Source organism: Lissotriton helveticus, chromosome 6, assembly GCF_964261635.1.
Source record: "Lissotriton helveticus chromosome 6, aLisHel1.1, whole genome shotgun sequence".
Classification (NCBI taxonomy): Eukaryota; Metazoa; Chordata; class Amphibia; order Caudata; family Salamandridae; genus Lissotriton; species Lissotriton helveticus.
In genome coordinates, this window is record NC_136067.1 from 2,119,506,590 (window position 1) to 2,119,524,355 (window position 17,766).

The 17,766-nt window shown below is 43.0% G+C and overlaps 1 protein-coding gene across 7 annotated transcripts in view; it reads left to right on the plus strand.

Annotated features, from left to right (window-relative positions):
• The window catches only part of LOC144764093 (NACHT, LRR and PYD domains-containing protein 12-like), a 324,393-nt gene that overhangs the window by 258,708 nt on the left and 47,919 nt on the right, over positions 1-17,766 (plus strand). For all 7 annotated transcript variants that reach the window (XM_078650252.1, XM_078650255.1, XM_078650253.1 and 4 more), the window contains one exon: positions 2,891-3,058. In XM_078650252.1, coding sequence (XP_078506378.1) covers positions 2,891-3,058 — 168 coding nt within the window. The remainder of the gene's footprint in view (positions 1-2,890; positions 3,059-17,766) is intronic.

Consider the following 17,766-nt stretch of genomic DNA (forward strand, 5'->3'; position numbering starts at 1 on the left):
GGCCGATAGTTACTAAATTGCAGGGGGTCAGCACCAGGTTTCTTCAGTATGGGAATAAGCCTGGCCTGCTTCCACACTGAAGGAAACTGTCCGCAGGACAGGGAGGTATTCCAAATGGAGAGGAATGGATTTACTAGAACAGGGGCAAGAACGCCCATGACCTTAGCCGGGACAGGGTCTAGGGGAGAACCAGACTTAACGCTGTGTAGCAAAGACAGCGCGAGGTCTGGAGTCAACTCATTAAAGGAATTAAAAGAACAGAGAGGAGAACATAAATTATCTTCAGAGGAGTTAGAGGATACCGGGGCAAAGGAGGAGGAGAGTTTGACTATTTTCTCCTGAAAGTAATCAGAGAGACCATTACACAAAACTTGAGATGGGATACATTGGGATTTTGAGGCCGGGGGATTAACAAAGTCCTTCACAATAGAAAAAAGAGTTTTGGAGGAATTATGCGCCTGTGAAATGAGAGTCGAAAAATAAGTTCTCATTGAGGAGCGTTTCAGTTTGTGAAAGTGATTCCGGGCCGATTTATATGCCAGTTTGGCTAGAGGGTCATAATTCAGTCTCCATTTACGTTCCAACTGCTTACACTTGCTTTTCTCCTCACGAAGCAGAGGAGAAAACCAAGGAGCAGAGGGGCGAGATCTGGCAGAGGAGAGAGGACCAAAAGGAACAACAGAGTCAAGAGCGGCACAGAGAGTCGAATTAAATCTAGTGGTCCTTGCTCCAAGTGTCTCTCTCAGACTCCTTTGAAAGGTGGTCCTTGCTCAGTGTCTCTCTCAGACTCCTTTCAAAGGTGGTCCTTTCTCAGAGTGTCTCTCTCAGACTCCTTTCAAAGGTGGTCCTTGCTCGGAGTGTCTCTCTCAGACTCCTTTGATAGGTGGTCCTTGCTCAGAGTGTCTGTCTCAGACTCCTTTGAAAGTTAGTCCTGCTCGGAGTGTCTCTCTCAGACTCCTTTGAAAGTAGGTCCTTACCTTGAGTGTCTGTCTCAGACTCCTTCAAAGGTGGTCCTTTCTCAGAGTGTCTGTCTCGGACTCCTTTCAAAGGTGGTCATTGCTTGGAGTGTCTCTCTCAGACTCCTTCAAAGGTGGTCCTTGCTCAGAGTGTCTCTCTCAGACTCATTTGAAAGGTGGTCCTTGCTCGGAGTGTCTGTCTCAGACTCCTTTCAAAGGTGGTCCTTGCTCAGTGTCTCTCTCAGACTCCTTTTAAAGGTGGTCCTTGCTCGGAGTGTCTGTCTCAGACTCCTTTGAAAGGTGGTCCTTGCTCAGTGTCTCTCTCAGACTCCTTTGAAAGGTGGTCATTGCTCCGAGTGTCTGTCTCAGACTCCTTTGAAAGGTGGTCCTTGCTCAGAGTGTCTTACTTAGACTCCTTTTAAAGGTGGTCATTGCTCCGAGTGTCTCTCTCAGACTCCTTTGAGAGGTGGTCCTTGTTCATTGTCAGTCTCAGACTCCTTTGAAGGTGGTCCTTGCTCAGAGTGTCTCTCTCAGACTCCTTTGAAAGGTGGTCCTTGCTCGGAGTGTCTGTCTCAGACTCCTTTCAAAGGTGGTCATTGCTCCGAGTGTCTCTCTCACACTCCTTTGAAAGGTGGACCTTGCTCAGAGTGTCTCTCTCAGACTCATTTCAAAGGTGGTCCTTGCTCCGAGTGTCTCTCTCAGACTCCTTGAAAGGTGGTCCTTGCGCAGAGTGTCTGTCTCAGACTCCTTTCAAAGGTGGTCATTACTCCGAGTGGCTCTCTCAGACTCCTTTGAAAGGTGGACCTTACTCGGAGTGTCTCTCTCAGACTCATTTCAAAGGGGGTCCTTGCTCCGAGTGTCTCTCTCAGACTCCTTGAAAGGTGGTCCTTGCGCAGAGTGTCTGTCTCAGACTCCTTTCAAAGGTGGTCATTGCTCCGAGTGTCTCTCTCAGACTCCTTTGAGAGGTGGTCCTTGCTCTGAGTGTCTGTCTCAGACTCCTTTGAAAGTTGGTCCTTGCTCCAAGTGTCTGTCTCAGACTCCTTTGAAAGGTGGTCCTTGCTTCGAGTGTCTCTCTCAGACTCATTTCAAAGGTGGTCCTTGCTCCGAGTGTCTCTCTCAGACTCCTTTCATAGGTGGTCCTTGCTCAGTGTCTCTCTCAGACTCCTTTGAAAGGTGGTCCTTGCTCGGAGTGTCTGTCTCAGACTCCTTTGAGATGTGGTCCTTGCTCAGTGTCTGTCTCAGACTCATTTCAAAGGTGGTCCTTGCTCGGAGTGTCTGTCTCAGACTCCTTTGAATGGTGGTCCTTGCTCGGAGTGTCTCTCTCGGACTCCTTTGAGAGTTGGTCTTGCTTGGAGTGTCTCTCTCAGACTTCTTTGAGAGCTGGTCTTGCTTGGAGTGTCTCTCTCAGACTCCTTCAAAGGTGGTCCTTGCTCGGAGTGTCTCTCTCGGAATCCTTTGAGAGTTGGTCTTGCTCGGAGTGTCTCTCTCAGACTCCTTTGATAGATGCACCTTCTATAAGCTCCAGCTCAATGCGGATGGTTCAGGCCGAGCGGATGTGACCTCCAATCCTGCAAGGAAAGACTCTGAGGCAGTGGAAGTTAGAACATATGTACATAATTGAATAATCATAGAAGGCAAATATTAGCAAATCTCAGGACAGATGTATGACACTTCATTAGAAGATCACTCTACCTCTAGAATACATGACTGCACCCCAGCAAGAACAGATAACATAGCATAGCCCAACAGAGTGCACTCCCACCCATGCACAGTTTACACTGAGACATTCCCTTCTTCAAATGCATGTTGATAAGCTTATACAAATCAGTGATGTGGAGCTACAAGGCTTCATTCTACCACTGCCACACAATCACACTTAGCTCTGTCGAAGCCACTGTCCGTGTTTGCTGATTCTTTGTTTCTGTCGGTGGCAGGCTGGACAACACCACGATGACCGATGACTGCGTCCTGGAGCTCTGCACGGCGCTCCTGGAGAGGCGAGACCTGCAGAGACTGTGCCTGAGGTGGAACCTTCTGACAGACCTGTCCATCGCCTCCTTCACCCGGCTCTTGGAGACCTGCAGCAGCCTGAGTGAACTCAGGTGAGTCTGTGTTATGGAAGATCCAGGCTCACCTTGTAACAGAATAAGGGCCAAGGCCTAAAGTTATGATCCAACGCACACAGCCGGCACTATTGAAGGTCAGAGTGGCGAATACCCAGGCTACTCACTCTTGATTCCAGCCCAGGCCTCTTTAGTCCACCACCTCAAGCTTCCTGTCCCTTAAGCCACTCTTAATTCCAGCCCAGGCCTCTTTAGTCCACCATCCCAAGCTTCCTGCCCCTTTAACTCACTCTTGATTCCAGCCCAGGCCTCTTTAGTCCACCACTCCAAGCTTCCTGTCCCTTTATCTCACTCTTGATTCCATCCCAGGCCTCTTTAGTCCACCACCCCTAGCTTCCTGCCCCTATATCTCACTCTTAATTCCAGCCCAGGCCTCTTTAGTCCACCATCCCAAGCTTCCTGCCCCTTTAACTCACTCTTGATTCAAGCCCAGGCCTCTTTAGTCCACCACCCCAAGCTTCCTGCCCCTATATCTCACTCTTGATTCCATCCCAGGCCTCTTCCATCCACCACCCCAACTTCCTGCCCCTTTATCTCACTCTTGATTCCAGCCCAGGCCTCTTTCGTCCACCACCCCAAGCTTCCTGCCCCTTTATCTCACTCTTGATTTTGTTGCGGGGATTCTGCTCATGCACAGAACTATGCACAGGAAACCAGGACCTCAGTGAAAACTCCCCTCAGTACCCAGAATCCCTATCTGACTAGCATCAGTGTCTCATTCGTTCTCCGTACTACAGCAAAGCTACCAATGATTAGACAACCCGGAACAAGCGATTTAGGATACTCTCAGGAATAGTGGGAATCAAGAACACTCTTTCGTTTTTATTCTCATACAAGTCCACAGCGTGAGTAATGATAGACATGGAAAAGTTAAAATGTTTATTTGAACTACGTGCTCTAAGATGCAGTACTTTGGCTAACATAAGCAGGCAAATGATTAAAAATAAAACAATCAGCATTGTTACAATTCCATAAAACACAAATGGAGAGATCATGTTATAATGATAGTGGAAACAGGTTGTGTAGCGCCTTGTGTACCACCCTCCCCTGGCTAGGAGCTAGGTTTTATAATAATAAAAGGTTTCTAGGTTTAAACGGGGAACCCCATACCTCCAAGATCAGCTGAGGTGAATAACATCACAGGATCAGCAACGCTCTCTGTTAGTTGGAAAGGTTTTCTCCAAGTGTCTGAAAACATGCATGCAATGCATTATTAAAGGCTCTCGAATTTCAGATATTTGCAGCTGTGTGTGTGTTGTGTCTAGAGTGTGGGCCGATCAACCTGAATCAACAGCATACATTGTTATTTAACCTTGAAGACTTCTGCACAAAGTGTACAGACTGAGGTCGCGGTGTAAGTCAGGGCTGTGGAAAATAAACCGTTCTCATGTGAAGAAAAGCAAGCAGTTTAACTTACAACAACAGATACATGTAGTGTTGTGTGCAAAAGCAGCAAAGTGGCAAAATGGCGTTAAAACTTCTAATACGCTTATGCTAACATAGCAATGTGCGCAACCAGAGCCCGGTCTTCACTACACCCTCCCCTGATTGGACCATGATCAAAAGGGAAGCAATTCAGGAACACAGAGCTCAAGTTTGAGTGAGACAAAACCAAGATCATATTTTGTCAAACCGAATAATTGGAAGTGATAAGTTTGAAGTTGTGAGGTAATAAACATTTTTTTTTCAGTTCAGTATGCGAGTTAGGATGGACAACTGCCAATTCAATCCATCAGCGTGTAGGCACAGTATGTTGCAACAGCCTCCAAAAGGTAGTCACTGTTATCATCGGCAAAAAAATCAGCCAACCAATTTAATGAAGCGAACGAACATACATGTTCATCGATAATTGGAGCCTCTACCACCATCGAGGTAACTGCGTGCCAGGAAGTCATGTGCCGCTGCACATATGTTCCAATTCCCTAGAACTCCACGTGCAGCCGCCCAGGCCATTATCCGGACACCAGAACAGTCCAACTCATGAGCAACTAAGGGACTCATCAGTCGATCATAATCCAGGGCAGGAGATGCCGCATTGGAGAGACACAAATCCAAAGCCCATTCGAAAGAACAATCCAGGCATAGGAACACAGGTTGCACGCAAGTAAAGTATGAGAACCGGAAGCATAATCCATAAGATACACTCAAAGTGGCCAGAGGTAGCGTTCCATAGTATTCATGCATCCGGTTGCAAAGCTGGAACAGCCGGGGTAGGCTGTCTTGTGACACAGATAGTGCAGCCATTTCGGAGCAAACACATCAGCAGCACACCGGCAGCCAAGGGGAGAATTAATGGTAACCCGCTAAAGATGCTGGAAAAAATAGAATGAAAAACTGACGGTGTCACACCAGATATTGTTTGGAACGAGGACACAAGGCCGGAGCCCACAACTTTGAAAAAAATTTGCCAAGCCTGTTGTTGTAGAGGCATTGAATATAGTGTGGATCAAGGTGCCGAAATGAAGTGGGAGATAAGTATTTAAAAGCGCATGTACCTCCGTTTGGGTGTTAGCCACGTGAAGCACAAATGTTTCACAAGAAGAAATAAGGGCGACTTATTTTGGGGACAATAGCGTCCTTATTCTGCTTGGGGTCGGAAAAGCACATTTTTACAGCAAACTACACTTTGTGAGAAAGTTACAATGTACGGAATCCCTGCCAGCATACCGCAGCAAGCTTCATTATTTAAAAGCAAATAACTACCGTTAGGTAGTAATGTGAAAGTGGGTGTTATAGCTGGCACCGGATTTCCCTTTAAAATACAAGCTAAATTCGGGGCTTGGGTGTTACACGCGCCGTGCGATTGTATATTTTTGCACACCTGCGAGTGATCTAGTGTAGAAGTGCACTCCTCGCCTTTTAAATAAACTTCTTTACCAGCTCTCAGGCACCTGTAAGGGAATGGTAGAGACCAAACTTCTTGGAGACAGGCGCTGCCAAATGGTTCATATCTGCCTAGGGCATAGTGTTTCATACATGAACTGAATTTAAACAAGGGGAATGGCAGTGTTATTAACCCATGGATGAGCCAAACAGCAGAATTAGATTCAGGGACAGAAAAAGGTAAAGGTTCCAACTTTTCAATATGCAAAAGTGAATATATTGCATCCGTCACGGACATGAACTATTGTTTTTCAGTCAAATTAAATTGTAAAAACAGAGATGACTTATTCATGTAATCACAAGGAACTTTCTCAGACTTCAAAGTTTGTAAAGTCCATGCAAACTGCATTATATAACACAATTGATTTTGACCATGGTACAAAACAGACACTTCATCTTGTACAATATCCACAACAGTTGAAACAATATTATCTAAAGTGTAAATCCTTGAAGAAAGAGTATTAATGCTATTATCAACGACAGCAAGCCCTTTTTCTAAATTAGCTTGATCACTAGCCCTCAACATAGAAGCAGCTTCAATTTGTGACAATTTCGAAACTTCGTTGTAAATAGCATATACTCACCTTTTTGACCTGCCTCCTATAGGACCTTCAACAAAGTCATTCAAATCAACATCATCAGTCAATTGGGATAAATGATGTTTAACTGACGCTAAGGTGGAATGTTTAAGCCAATTTTGACACAATTTGCCTACGGAATAGGTAGTAACAGAATGGGAGTTTTCAAAACGGGGGTCCACCCTAACCTGCCTGTAGCCTGGGGCCAGACCCAGAAAACGATGTTGGCATGAACCGGAACATTTTTCCCATAATAAACAACCTTTGGGATAAAAGATGGAAAAATTGAAGGAGGTGTCAGTAATTAGGGACTGCAATTCATCAAGGGACATATCTGTGTGATTCTCCCATTTAGGATAAGCACCTAGATAAGGAATGGTAGGAGCATTAATTTTTTTAGAAGTAGCCAATCGAAAGCAAGTAGTTTGAGAAATCGTAGAACTCAAAAACAACATGTGGTTAGGGATGAGGCATGCACGATGCAAAGCCTCAGTGCCTTGCACTTGCCAGCCTTTAGAACCCCAAACATATTAAAGATCAATTGTATCCTTCCACAGTTCATAGCCCCCTATAGCTAATTGATCCATAAAGGACTTCAAATACAGTAGTTTAGTGTGAGTGAGTCTAACTTTGGAAGTGGACTTAGTAGTAATTTTAAAATAAAAGGCTTCAGGATTGGATCAATTAAAATCAGTAAAATAAGTAAATTTTTTCAATAGAGTTTTCGAACAACCTTCAATGGGAGCTGAGCAATGTTCCCATTGTGTATAATTAACCAAATTTCTAAATGCATTAGCTTTATGCAAGAAATGATTGCAATAGTGCTGATAACAAAATAACTCTGCATAATTTGCCGTGTCTAAGTACAAATCTTCAGCATCAAACGCAGAATAATATTTCAAATCAGAAAAAAGAGCCTTGACGGCCTGGACATCCCAATCATCAGAGCATATGTTTTGTTTCACAACGCTCCCCATAGAAACACGAAGTACATTGGGGACATTAATCACCTCTGTTGGGCCATGAATTTTAAATTTTACACCTTCCCCTACAATCCTATCTAACACAGGCCAGGCAGTGATATTGACAAAAGTCTGATCCCTCTTCATGATGTGCGATGAGGATTGGGGTGCTAAAGTTCCATCAATTGATCTAATTGCAGATCTTTCGGTAAGATAATGCCTATTAACTAGACGAAAAAAGACAACTACAAATCCAATCGACATGAACAAAAAAATTGAGATGAGCACTAACCAAATGTAAGTCTAAGGTGGAATAAAAAAATGTCTCGTAAACCAAACAGCAAAAATAGAATTTTTCGATGGGGCTCTCGATGTTGTAGAGTTAGTGTTAAATGAAAAACGTGACTGGTTAACTGCACTTGTCTGCACCCCAGGCAATGACACATCTGTGAGATAAGTATACTCAGTATCTTCATGGGGATCACCAACCAGTGGATTCAATAATGGATTAGTAACAGTACACATCTCAATGGCAATGTCAGGCCTGTTCGTATTTGCCGAGGTCAAAACAGAATTTCTCAGCAGGGCTGGACAAGGGACCGCTGGAGTCATACTAAGAACAATCGGCCACTCGTAGTTCGACATTGTCAATGGAGATGTGTGAGAAGTTGGCCTGGTATATAAAGTCCACTATTCTAGTAAGACACCTTGCACCAGTCCAAACGACCCTTATTGATGGTAGGTTGTAAAGTCAATCTTATAGAAAGCTATCCTAGTGGAGAGCAGCCTTCAGGCTAAGAATTAGAGGCGAGTTAAGCAAGTTGTTTTACCATTTATAATCTCTTGAATGATCAAATGAAAGCACACCACACAAGGTATATATCAAATATATACGCATTTATTCTAAACACAACCCCTCTGGACTCTATGAGGTCAGAGGTAAAAGTACAATACAAGGAACTTAATTAGCATACGATAAGTTGCACAGTATACGTTATTGCCTAGGGGCCTCACAAACCATATACTAAAATTGTGGTATAAGAACCACGTGTGTAATAGAAAGCAGGCCTGGGCCTGTGGAATCACTGGGGCTACCAAGAACAACCAAAGGATAGGATGCAAGAGGCCCATGGGAGACGTGTGCAGTGTCTAAACACAGCTGCGGGTTACCATTGACTTTCTACGGAGAACGAACAAGTAACAAATATACAGTTTAAGGACACTTCTAGGTTAACTACGATGGAACCCTTTTAGACTAGAACACTTTGAGAGTCAAGACCCATGGGAGCACCGGAGTACTCGTGTTACCTCACCTAGGGAAGCCGGGTGCATAGGTGTCTTTTGGTGTCGGGTTTCGTCGTCGATTCCAATGGAGAGCTGCGAAGAAGTGCTGCAGGCGACCAGAGGAAAAGTGCCCGGGTGGATCCAAGGGTGGATCGAAGACCTGAAGAACCTGAAAGCAGAAGGGACAGAGTCTGGGTCACTTGCCAGTGACCAGGATGGCAACAGGAAGATACCAGGCGATGTAGGGTGATCTCAATTGAAAGAGGTGAAGCTTGTCTCTTCAGCCACGTGGTCCAGGAGGTGTCAACGACGACCAGGGGCTGGATTCGAGCTGTCCCACGAGCTGTCCGGATTGGGCCCAACAAGCCATGGCAAATGCAATCCACGCAGGATGTCGTGATTGGCTTCGGTGCAGACCAGCAAGGTCTGAGGAACTTCTCCTTTGCAGGGAAGTTGGAGCAAACCTGGAGCAACCAGGAAAGCAAAATAAATCAAAGGTTAGCCTTCGAGGGGGCTCACTAGCCAACGGACTAGAAACCGCGAAGGCGCGTCAAGCTGAAATGCACAAAGCGGTCCCACGGGACACTCGTGGATTGTGGGCCTCTGAGCTTCAGTGCAAAAGGTGCTCGGGCTGGGGGTTCAAACACCCCAATGCACAACTTTGGGATACCTCAGGAAGCAGGTGCAGGTTGCAAAATGAGGATGTCCAGGAGTTCCGGTCCCACGTCTCTCGTGTCCGCTATGGGTCTCAGCTTTGCTGGGAGCTCAGGTCAGAGATGTCTGGAAGTCCATGTACTGTGTCACAGATTTTTCGGGATCGGGCGGGAGCCTCATATGCAGACCGGCAAAGATGCAGTTGGTGCCTGTTTGAACAGGGTGGTCACTCCTTGACAACAAGGAAGATTTCTTCCATCTTTCAGTCGATATGGAATGTCGAAGGTCCAAGATTTATATTGCAGAGTTTTGTCCAGGGTAATCTAAAGTCCTAGCGACTGGGATCCTATACTTATACTATGTTTAGGGGTTGGACTAGATCTAGGGTCCCACCTATGGGTGGACCTGGGATGGGGGTGGTTACACCCCTTTCCCTTTGTCCAGTTTCGTGCCAGACCTGGGGCAGAGTGCCCAGCAACCGGTTTGAACTGGGAAATGCATGGAGCACCTAGTGTGCCCCAGGCAGTGTCTGAAAAGCATTCACTGAATGCAACCCACCCTGCCCAAATACACTAAAGCCTGTCTGGTGAGGTGCCAGCACCTCCCTGGACAGGAAACCTATTGTCCAGGCCTCCCCTGCCGGAGTTTAGTCCAGCAGCAGGAGGGCAGACTCATGTCTGTGGCAGCAACATCCATTTTGTGATGATGGGGCTCTGTTGAACTTTAACCTGGTTTACCACATGTCACTCATGGTACTACATGTCTTCTCCCTCTAGAAGGGTGGAATGCTACCCCCACTGCCAGAATTAGTGGGGGGTAGTATTCCAAAGTGTTTGCCACCTTACACGACATGTTTTTATAAAGCCAAACCAAAGTTAGCATTAACCGTGAGGATTATAATGCACTTATGGTATGGCTATATCATAGAACAGCTATAAGGAGATGGTTTTGAAAGCTGCAGAGGGGCTCAGCTCATGCTAGGGCACCCTCACACAAAACCAAGCACTCTGCCCCAGGATTGTCAAGGCATCCCATAGGAGAAACTTATAGGTTAATATGTGTCTATATATATATTCACTGAAAAAATCATAGGTTTCAAGCCTTATATAGTTAGGAATTAGCTTTTAAAAAACCTTTGAAATTCACTCAAAAAAACTATAAGTTTTAGTGGATATATATAAATAAATATTTGGATGGAGAATTTAGTAGCATTGTAATTGACTGTTTACTTGACCAATTTATAATGTCTCACTAGATATAGTGGATAGTGACTAAACTTTGTGAATATCTGTATCACTTTGTCAGTTGTTGTGTAAACTGATTCTACAGTTGGTTACTAGCCATGTGGAAGTCTATATTAGTTATTGATTAGTTAACTGAGTATTTGTATGGGAGTGTGAAAGTGTGTGGGGTTCGGTGGGGGGGTGTGACTGTCCAAAGATGTGTGAATAGTTGGTTCAGTAGATATATGAAGTTAAAACTACATGTTCTAACAGTTTGGGTGAGTGAATCTCTTTATGGGTGTGGTGATGAGCAAATATATTTCTCAATGGTACACGTCCAACAAACTAGAAAAATAAAAGGCAGTGTATGTGTCAGTTGTTGTATACAAATAAGTATACATAAGACTCAATGATTGTGTGAGTGACTGTATGGATAACTGTATACTTCTAATAATGATTTTATAATTCACTAAGTATGACTTACTATCTAAATTAATAAATGAAGTGGTGTTTGTATAAGTGTTTTGCTAAGTAAATATGTAAGTATGATCCATTGTTTGCATAAGTGAGTAGGATGACTTCATATGTGAATAGGATGTGTGCTGTTGTTTAATGTCGATATAGGTGTATAAGTATTTTTGAAAGTGTTCTATTGTTCATTGACAGCATGTATGAGTGAATCTACAGGTAAGTGATTAGATGTGTGTATACATCTATGAATCACTGAGTGGAATTTTAGGTACTTGTATTGCTGTGACAATGGATTCAAATATGATACTTTGTATTTTACAAAGAGTGATGAAAAATTGTAATAGTGTATGAAAAGGCGTATGTGATTGTCACGTGGATGATGTCATCAGTGATGTTATTTGAGATGTCATCAGTGATGTCACTGACCATGTCATGAATGATCTAAAATGTGACATCATCAGCAGTGGATTGCGGGTGCTCGAAATATAGTTAGTACAACTAACTATATAGGAGCAATTTCAATGGTTTTGTATGAGTGAAATGTCCAGCTAACTATAACACCCCTAAAACTTATAGTTTTTTGAGTGAATTTCAAAGGTTTTTTAAAAGCTAATTCCTAACTATATAAGGCCTGAAACCTATGGTTTTTGTCAGTGAATTTCAAAGGTTTTTTAAATGCTAATTCCTAACTATATAAGGCCTGAAACCTATGTTTTTTTCAGTGGATTTGCAAGGTTTTTTAAATGCTAATTCCTAACTATATAAGGCCTGAAACCTATGGTTTTTTCAGTGAATTTGCAAGGTTTTTTAAATGCTAATTCCTAACTATATAAGGCCTGAAACCTATGGTTTTTTCATTGAATTTCGAAGGTTTTTTAAATGACAATTTTAAAATGTATTAATTGTTATTTCTTTTATACTGATTTACTACATTTTTGCAGGCAGGTGTTCAGAGGGCACGCCTCCTTTTTACAATGTTCTGCAGCGCAACCCCTGGCGCGTTTGCAGAGGAGGAACTAATTCCCCTTGCATACTGGGGGTCCCTGGGGGGCAACTAGCCCACCAGGAGCCTCCAGTATAAGCCAGGGAGCTGCATTACAGAGAGGTGTAATGAGGCCACACCCTTTTTTACACTTCTCTGCATAGCAGCCCCCGGGCGTGTTTGCAGAGGGGGAACTAATTCCCCTTGCATACTGCAGGTCCCTGGGGGCCAACTAGCCCACCTGGAACCTGCAGTATGTGCCAGGGGGCTGCATTGCAGAGAGGTGTAATGAGGCCAAACCCTTTTTTACACCTCTCTACAGCGCAACCCCTGGCGTGTTTGCAGAATAGGAACTAATTCCCCTTGTATACTGGGGGTCACTGGGGGCCAAGGAGCCCACCAGGAGCCTCCAGTATGCGCCAAGGGGCTGCATTGCTTTGCCCCGGGGGTGGCGGCCCCGGGGCAGTGTGGGGGGGATTGTGGACCCCCACACTTCTTTATCACTATGCCGCCGCGATTTGGTCCCCCGGGGGGTAATTTTTTTAAAAACAGACCAGGTTAAAAAAAAAAAAATGTGGGCCTTTTTTGTCCTTGTGGGACCACCTGGGCAGGCCTAGGGGGTCAGGGTGTATCTACCCTGCCCCCTTTTTGTGTTCTTCAGGTTTGTTTTTCTGCTTTCTTGTGCCTTGGTCTATCTACACGCACACATATACATATGCATATATATGCATTTATATATATGTATGTGTATATATATTACCTACTGGCGATAGCCAGTAGGTAGTTATAGTTAGGATCTACTTTCCATAGGAAATCTGCAACATTCTATTGGGAATAACTTTGGCGCCGGTGGACGAATCTTTGCGGATTTCTCAAAGAAGATGGCCCGCTCCTCTCCCCTCCTTCCCTGAAAATGTGGGGGGGATTCGTCAAGCGGGGGCCGAGATAAAAGGGGGGTCCCAAAACGTGTTTTCTCCATGTTAATTTCCATAGGGCGGTCGAACTCAATTTTAGCCCGAAAGTTCCACCAAACTTGGCAAAATTGTAGGGACTGGTAGCCCGATGTGCCTTTGCTATGTCTCAAGATATGTGCTCCAGTGGATTTTGAGTAATTTAGGTTAAAAAAAATATATATATCTATGGCCGCGCCCCGGTACGCGCACCTGGGAGCGCAGCGGGCGCGCCACGCGGCGTGCGCACGGTAAGCTGATTGGCTCTCGGGTGTCTGTAAACATTCGAAACAGTCCGGACCGGCCGCCATCTTGTCTCGGTAGGATAGAGACACAAGAGGTGGAAAAAACAAAGGGGGAAATGACCATAATGGGGCAGGGAAGACCCCCCCTGACCTCCTAGGTTTGATGTGGGGGCTATAAAAGGGCCACGCGGGGCCCAAAATTGTTTTTTTTTTAATTGCGCGGAGGGAGTGCCTGGTACGCGCACCGGGGAGCGGACTGGGGAGCGTACCTTGGGGAAAAAAGAATGACAGTTTTAAAAAAATGTAGCCTTTATTTATAAATTGGAGGTAGTTCTAAAAAGAACAGTTTTTTTCTTCTTTTTGTTGTTTTATTTTTTTTTGTTTTTTGAACATTTTGTACTTTTTTTGGCTTTTATGAACGAATTTAAAATGTTTTTGTTATTTTTATGGGAAGAAACAAAAAACAGGGAATTGAAAATGGCTCAACTGGAGCAAAAAAATAAAAGGAAAAAATTAGGGTTTTTTGGGGCATTTATGGTTGTCCCCAGCAAGGACGATGAGCTTTATGCTCAGTTCACCATAGGAGATGGTCTTACCACAATAAATACATGTTATTCGGAAATCCTCAAACCGTGGTTGAATGCAAGGGATCGTCTCACTTGCCTCTGGTCCCGATGGAGTGGGTTGCTTTCCTTTGGAGCTGGTGCTTGAAGATTGGGGAGATAGAAAAAAACTCCCATACAATGTGTGGTCTTGGCTGGTATGGGGTATTGTCTTATTGCAGCCACCTACTCCTCCCCTCCTCCTCCTCCTCCTCCTCCTCCTCCTCTTGTTGACCACCAATGTAATCTTGTGGTGGTCCTCTTGGTGGTTGTGGTGGTGGTGGTGGTGCAGATGCTCCAGCTGCTGCTGCTACTGTAGCCATTTTAAAGTACAAAATATAACACAAAGATGTCCAAACAGGTCTTCCTCAGTCAAAGGACAAAGTCAGAATAAGGAAAAAAGGTGGGGTCTTTCATCATTTGGAAAAAAAACTGACTTGAACCAATGAAAAGTGTTATTTCCAGGTCACATGACTCAGGCCTTCGTCATTTGGAAACCAAAACTGTTCTGCACCAATGAAAAGTGTTATTTTCAGGCCACATGACCCGACGCGCTTACGCTACGCGCCCACGGGCGCGCCCCGGAGCGCGTCCCGGGGCGCGTCGCGTAAGCGCATCAGATAATTACGTTGCGCAATCGTATGCGTCTGGGTGCTTCCGGATGCGCTTACGCCGTACGTATCACGCGGACGCGGCTACGCGATACGTCACGATGATGTTTTCGTTCGCGGCAATAGTGCTAACGGGACGCTCCCCGGTACGCGCCCCGGAGTGCGAAGGAAAATTGCGCTGACCGCGGCGCTCTTCGGTACGCGCCCAGGGAGCGCTCCAGGGCAAAAAAAAAAAAGTATTAGATAAATATACAATATAGGATTCATTCTAAAAAATATTACATTTCATAGGTTTGAGGCCCTATATATAGTTAGGAATTAGCATTTAAAAAACGTATGAAATTCACTGAAAAAACCATAGGTTTCACACCAGTTATAGTTAGGAATTAGCATTAAAAAACCTTTGAAAATCACTGAAAAAACCATAGGTTTCACAGCAGTTATAGTTAGGAATTAGCATTAAAAAAACCTTTGACATTCACTGAAAAACCCATAGGTTTCACACCAGTTATAGTTAGGAATTAGCATTTAAAAAACCTATTAAATTCACTGAAAAAACCATAGGTTTCACACCAGTTATAGTTAGCTAGAAATTTTACTGACATAAAACCATTGAAATTCCACGTTATAGTTAGTTGGACTCACTATAACTTGCGCGCCTGCAATGCACTGCTGATGACGTCACATATTACATCACTCATGACATGGTCAGTGACATCACTCATGACATCACTGATGACACCATCCTTGTGACAGAGTGACAGACCTCCTTTCAGTGTAATGTAACCCTTGAAACACATATTCAAAAATAGAAACTAACATTTTCAAAAAAATGGACATACCCATACCAGTTACAACAACCAATTCAGTAATACCACCATCTATATACACATCCACTCATTCACCAACAGTTCTATATAGTCACTCATACATATATTCACTCATCATATGTAGTGAAACACCTATACATCCTGTTACACACCAACAGTCATCCAGAAATTACTGACACACATACTCTCATATGCAAATAAACTATTGAACATCCATTTATTTGCATATACAGCTATACACACACTACCACCTTACTTCTAAGGAAACTTACACATACTTACTCTCTTAAACAATCACTTATAGAAACACATATATAGTTAAAAAGGAACTCTACAATCTCTCACTCTCACATATACTCACTTATATACATCAATATTCACATATACTAGATTAAAACATATGTAGTTACTGATAAAGACACTAGTGAGACAGTCATTCACTTAATAACACACACATATACACACTTATCCACCCATACAGTCTTGCACATATGTTGTGTTCAAAACATATACAAACAGAGAATCAGTCATGGATGCATCTATGTGCTAAGTCATACCCCCACCAAACCATACAGACACTCATACTGATACTAAAAACAACATCTAATAACCCATATACACACACATATAGGTACTTACAAACCCATGCAGACACTTATACAAAAAGTGAAACAGTAATACATGTATTTAAATATTTAAACAATACTCGCTAATATATGTATTCACTAAAATACACTTAATAAGCCAGTTAACCAATTTTTTTTAAAAAGAAACATCCATTAAGACACTTATTTAAACATTTATTCTTCATTCGAGCTTTACATATAAATATATAAAACATATTTATTTTTCAGAAAGACACACATTCACTGGATGGTGTCATCAGTGATGTCATGAGTGATGCCACTGACTATGTCATGAGTGATGTAATATGTGACGTCATCAGCAGTGCATTGCAGGCGCGCAAGTTATAGTGAGTCCAACTAACTATAACGTGGAATTTCAATGGTTTTATGTCAGTAAAATTTCTAGCTAACTATAACTGGTGTGAAACCTATGGTTTCTTCAGTGAATTTAATAGGTTTTTTAAATGCTAATTCCTAACTATAACTGGTGTGAAACTTATGGTTTTTTCAGTGAATATATATATACATACATATATAAACATATATAATCTGCATATCTATATAAATACAAATATAAATGCATGCATACATATACATATATGCATACATATGCATGTTATTTACATGAAAGTTTGAAAAACACTATTAAAAGCAAAGCTAAAAAGCCACCTCATTACAAACAGAATGGCTTTAACTTAAACGAGGGCGAGATCTATTGCATTTTCAATGCTTGTTTACTTTGGTTCCATCAAGAAGGCATTCAGATGTGTCACACATTTGCCATAAATTCTGAATGTTAGCACTCTAGTTGCTCATTATATCACTGTAGTAAAGCTACTGCTCACCATGGAAGTCTGCTGCTGGTATTCAAAGTGCATGTTTCAGTCTGCATGTCAGAATTTTTTTAATGAACTAGAAGAGGATTTGAGAAGTCACTCAAAATGCGCCCTAATTTTTCTTTCTGAAGCACTAATCATACTTTCTATGGCAAAATGAACCCCCTCATTTTGTTCCTTTTTAAATTAAATGTTTTCAGACTTACCACTTCATTCCAATCAAGATGGCTTCTGGTGTGCCATACGTTTGTCATAAGTAAGACTGTTAGCGCTCTAGTTGTTCTTTAGAACACTCTGGGACATTCTGTCATTGGGCTATACTTGGGCTACATCTGGGTGATATTTGGGCTCTTTTGTCTCTGGTGGCCATCTTGGGAGACTGCATGTCAGAATTTATTTATGAAATCGAAGAGGCTTTGAGAAGTCACTCAAAATGAGCCCTAATTTTTCTTTCTGCAGCACTAATCATACTTTCTATGGCAAAATATATCCTCATATTGTTCCTTTTTAAATTAAATGTTTTAAGAGTTACCACTTTATTCCAATCAAGATGGCTTCTGGTGTGCCATACTTTTGTCATAAGTAAGACTGTTAGCGCTCTAGTTGTTCTTTAGTACACTCTGGAACATTCTGTCATTGGGCTAAACTTTGGCTACATCTGGGTGCTATTTGGGGTACATTTGGGCTCTTTTGTCTCTGGTGGCTATCTTGGGAGACTGCATCCCAGAATTTTTTAATGAAATAGAAGAGGATTTGAGAAGTCACTCAAAATGTGCCCTAATTTTTCTTTCTGAAGCACTAATCATACTTTCTATGGCAAAATGAACCCCCTCATTTTGTTTCTTTTTAAATTAAATGTTTTCAGACTTACCACTTCATTCCAATCAAGATGGCTTCTGGTGTGCCATACTTTTGTCATAAGTAAGACTGTTAGCGCTCTAGTTGTTCTT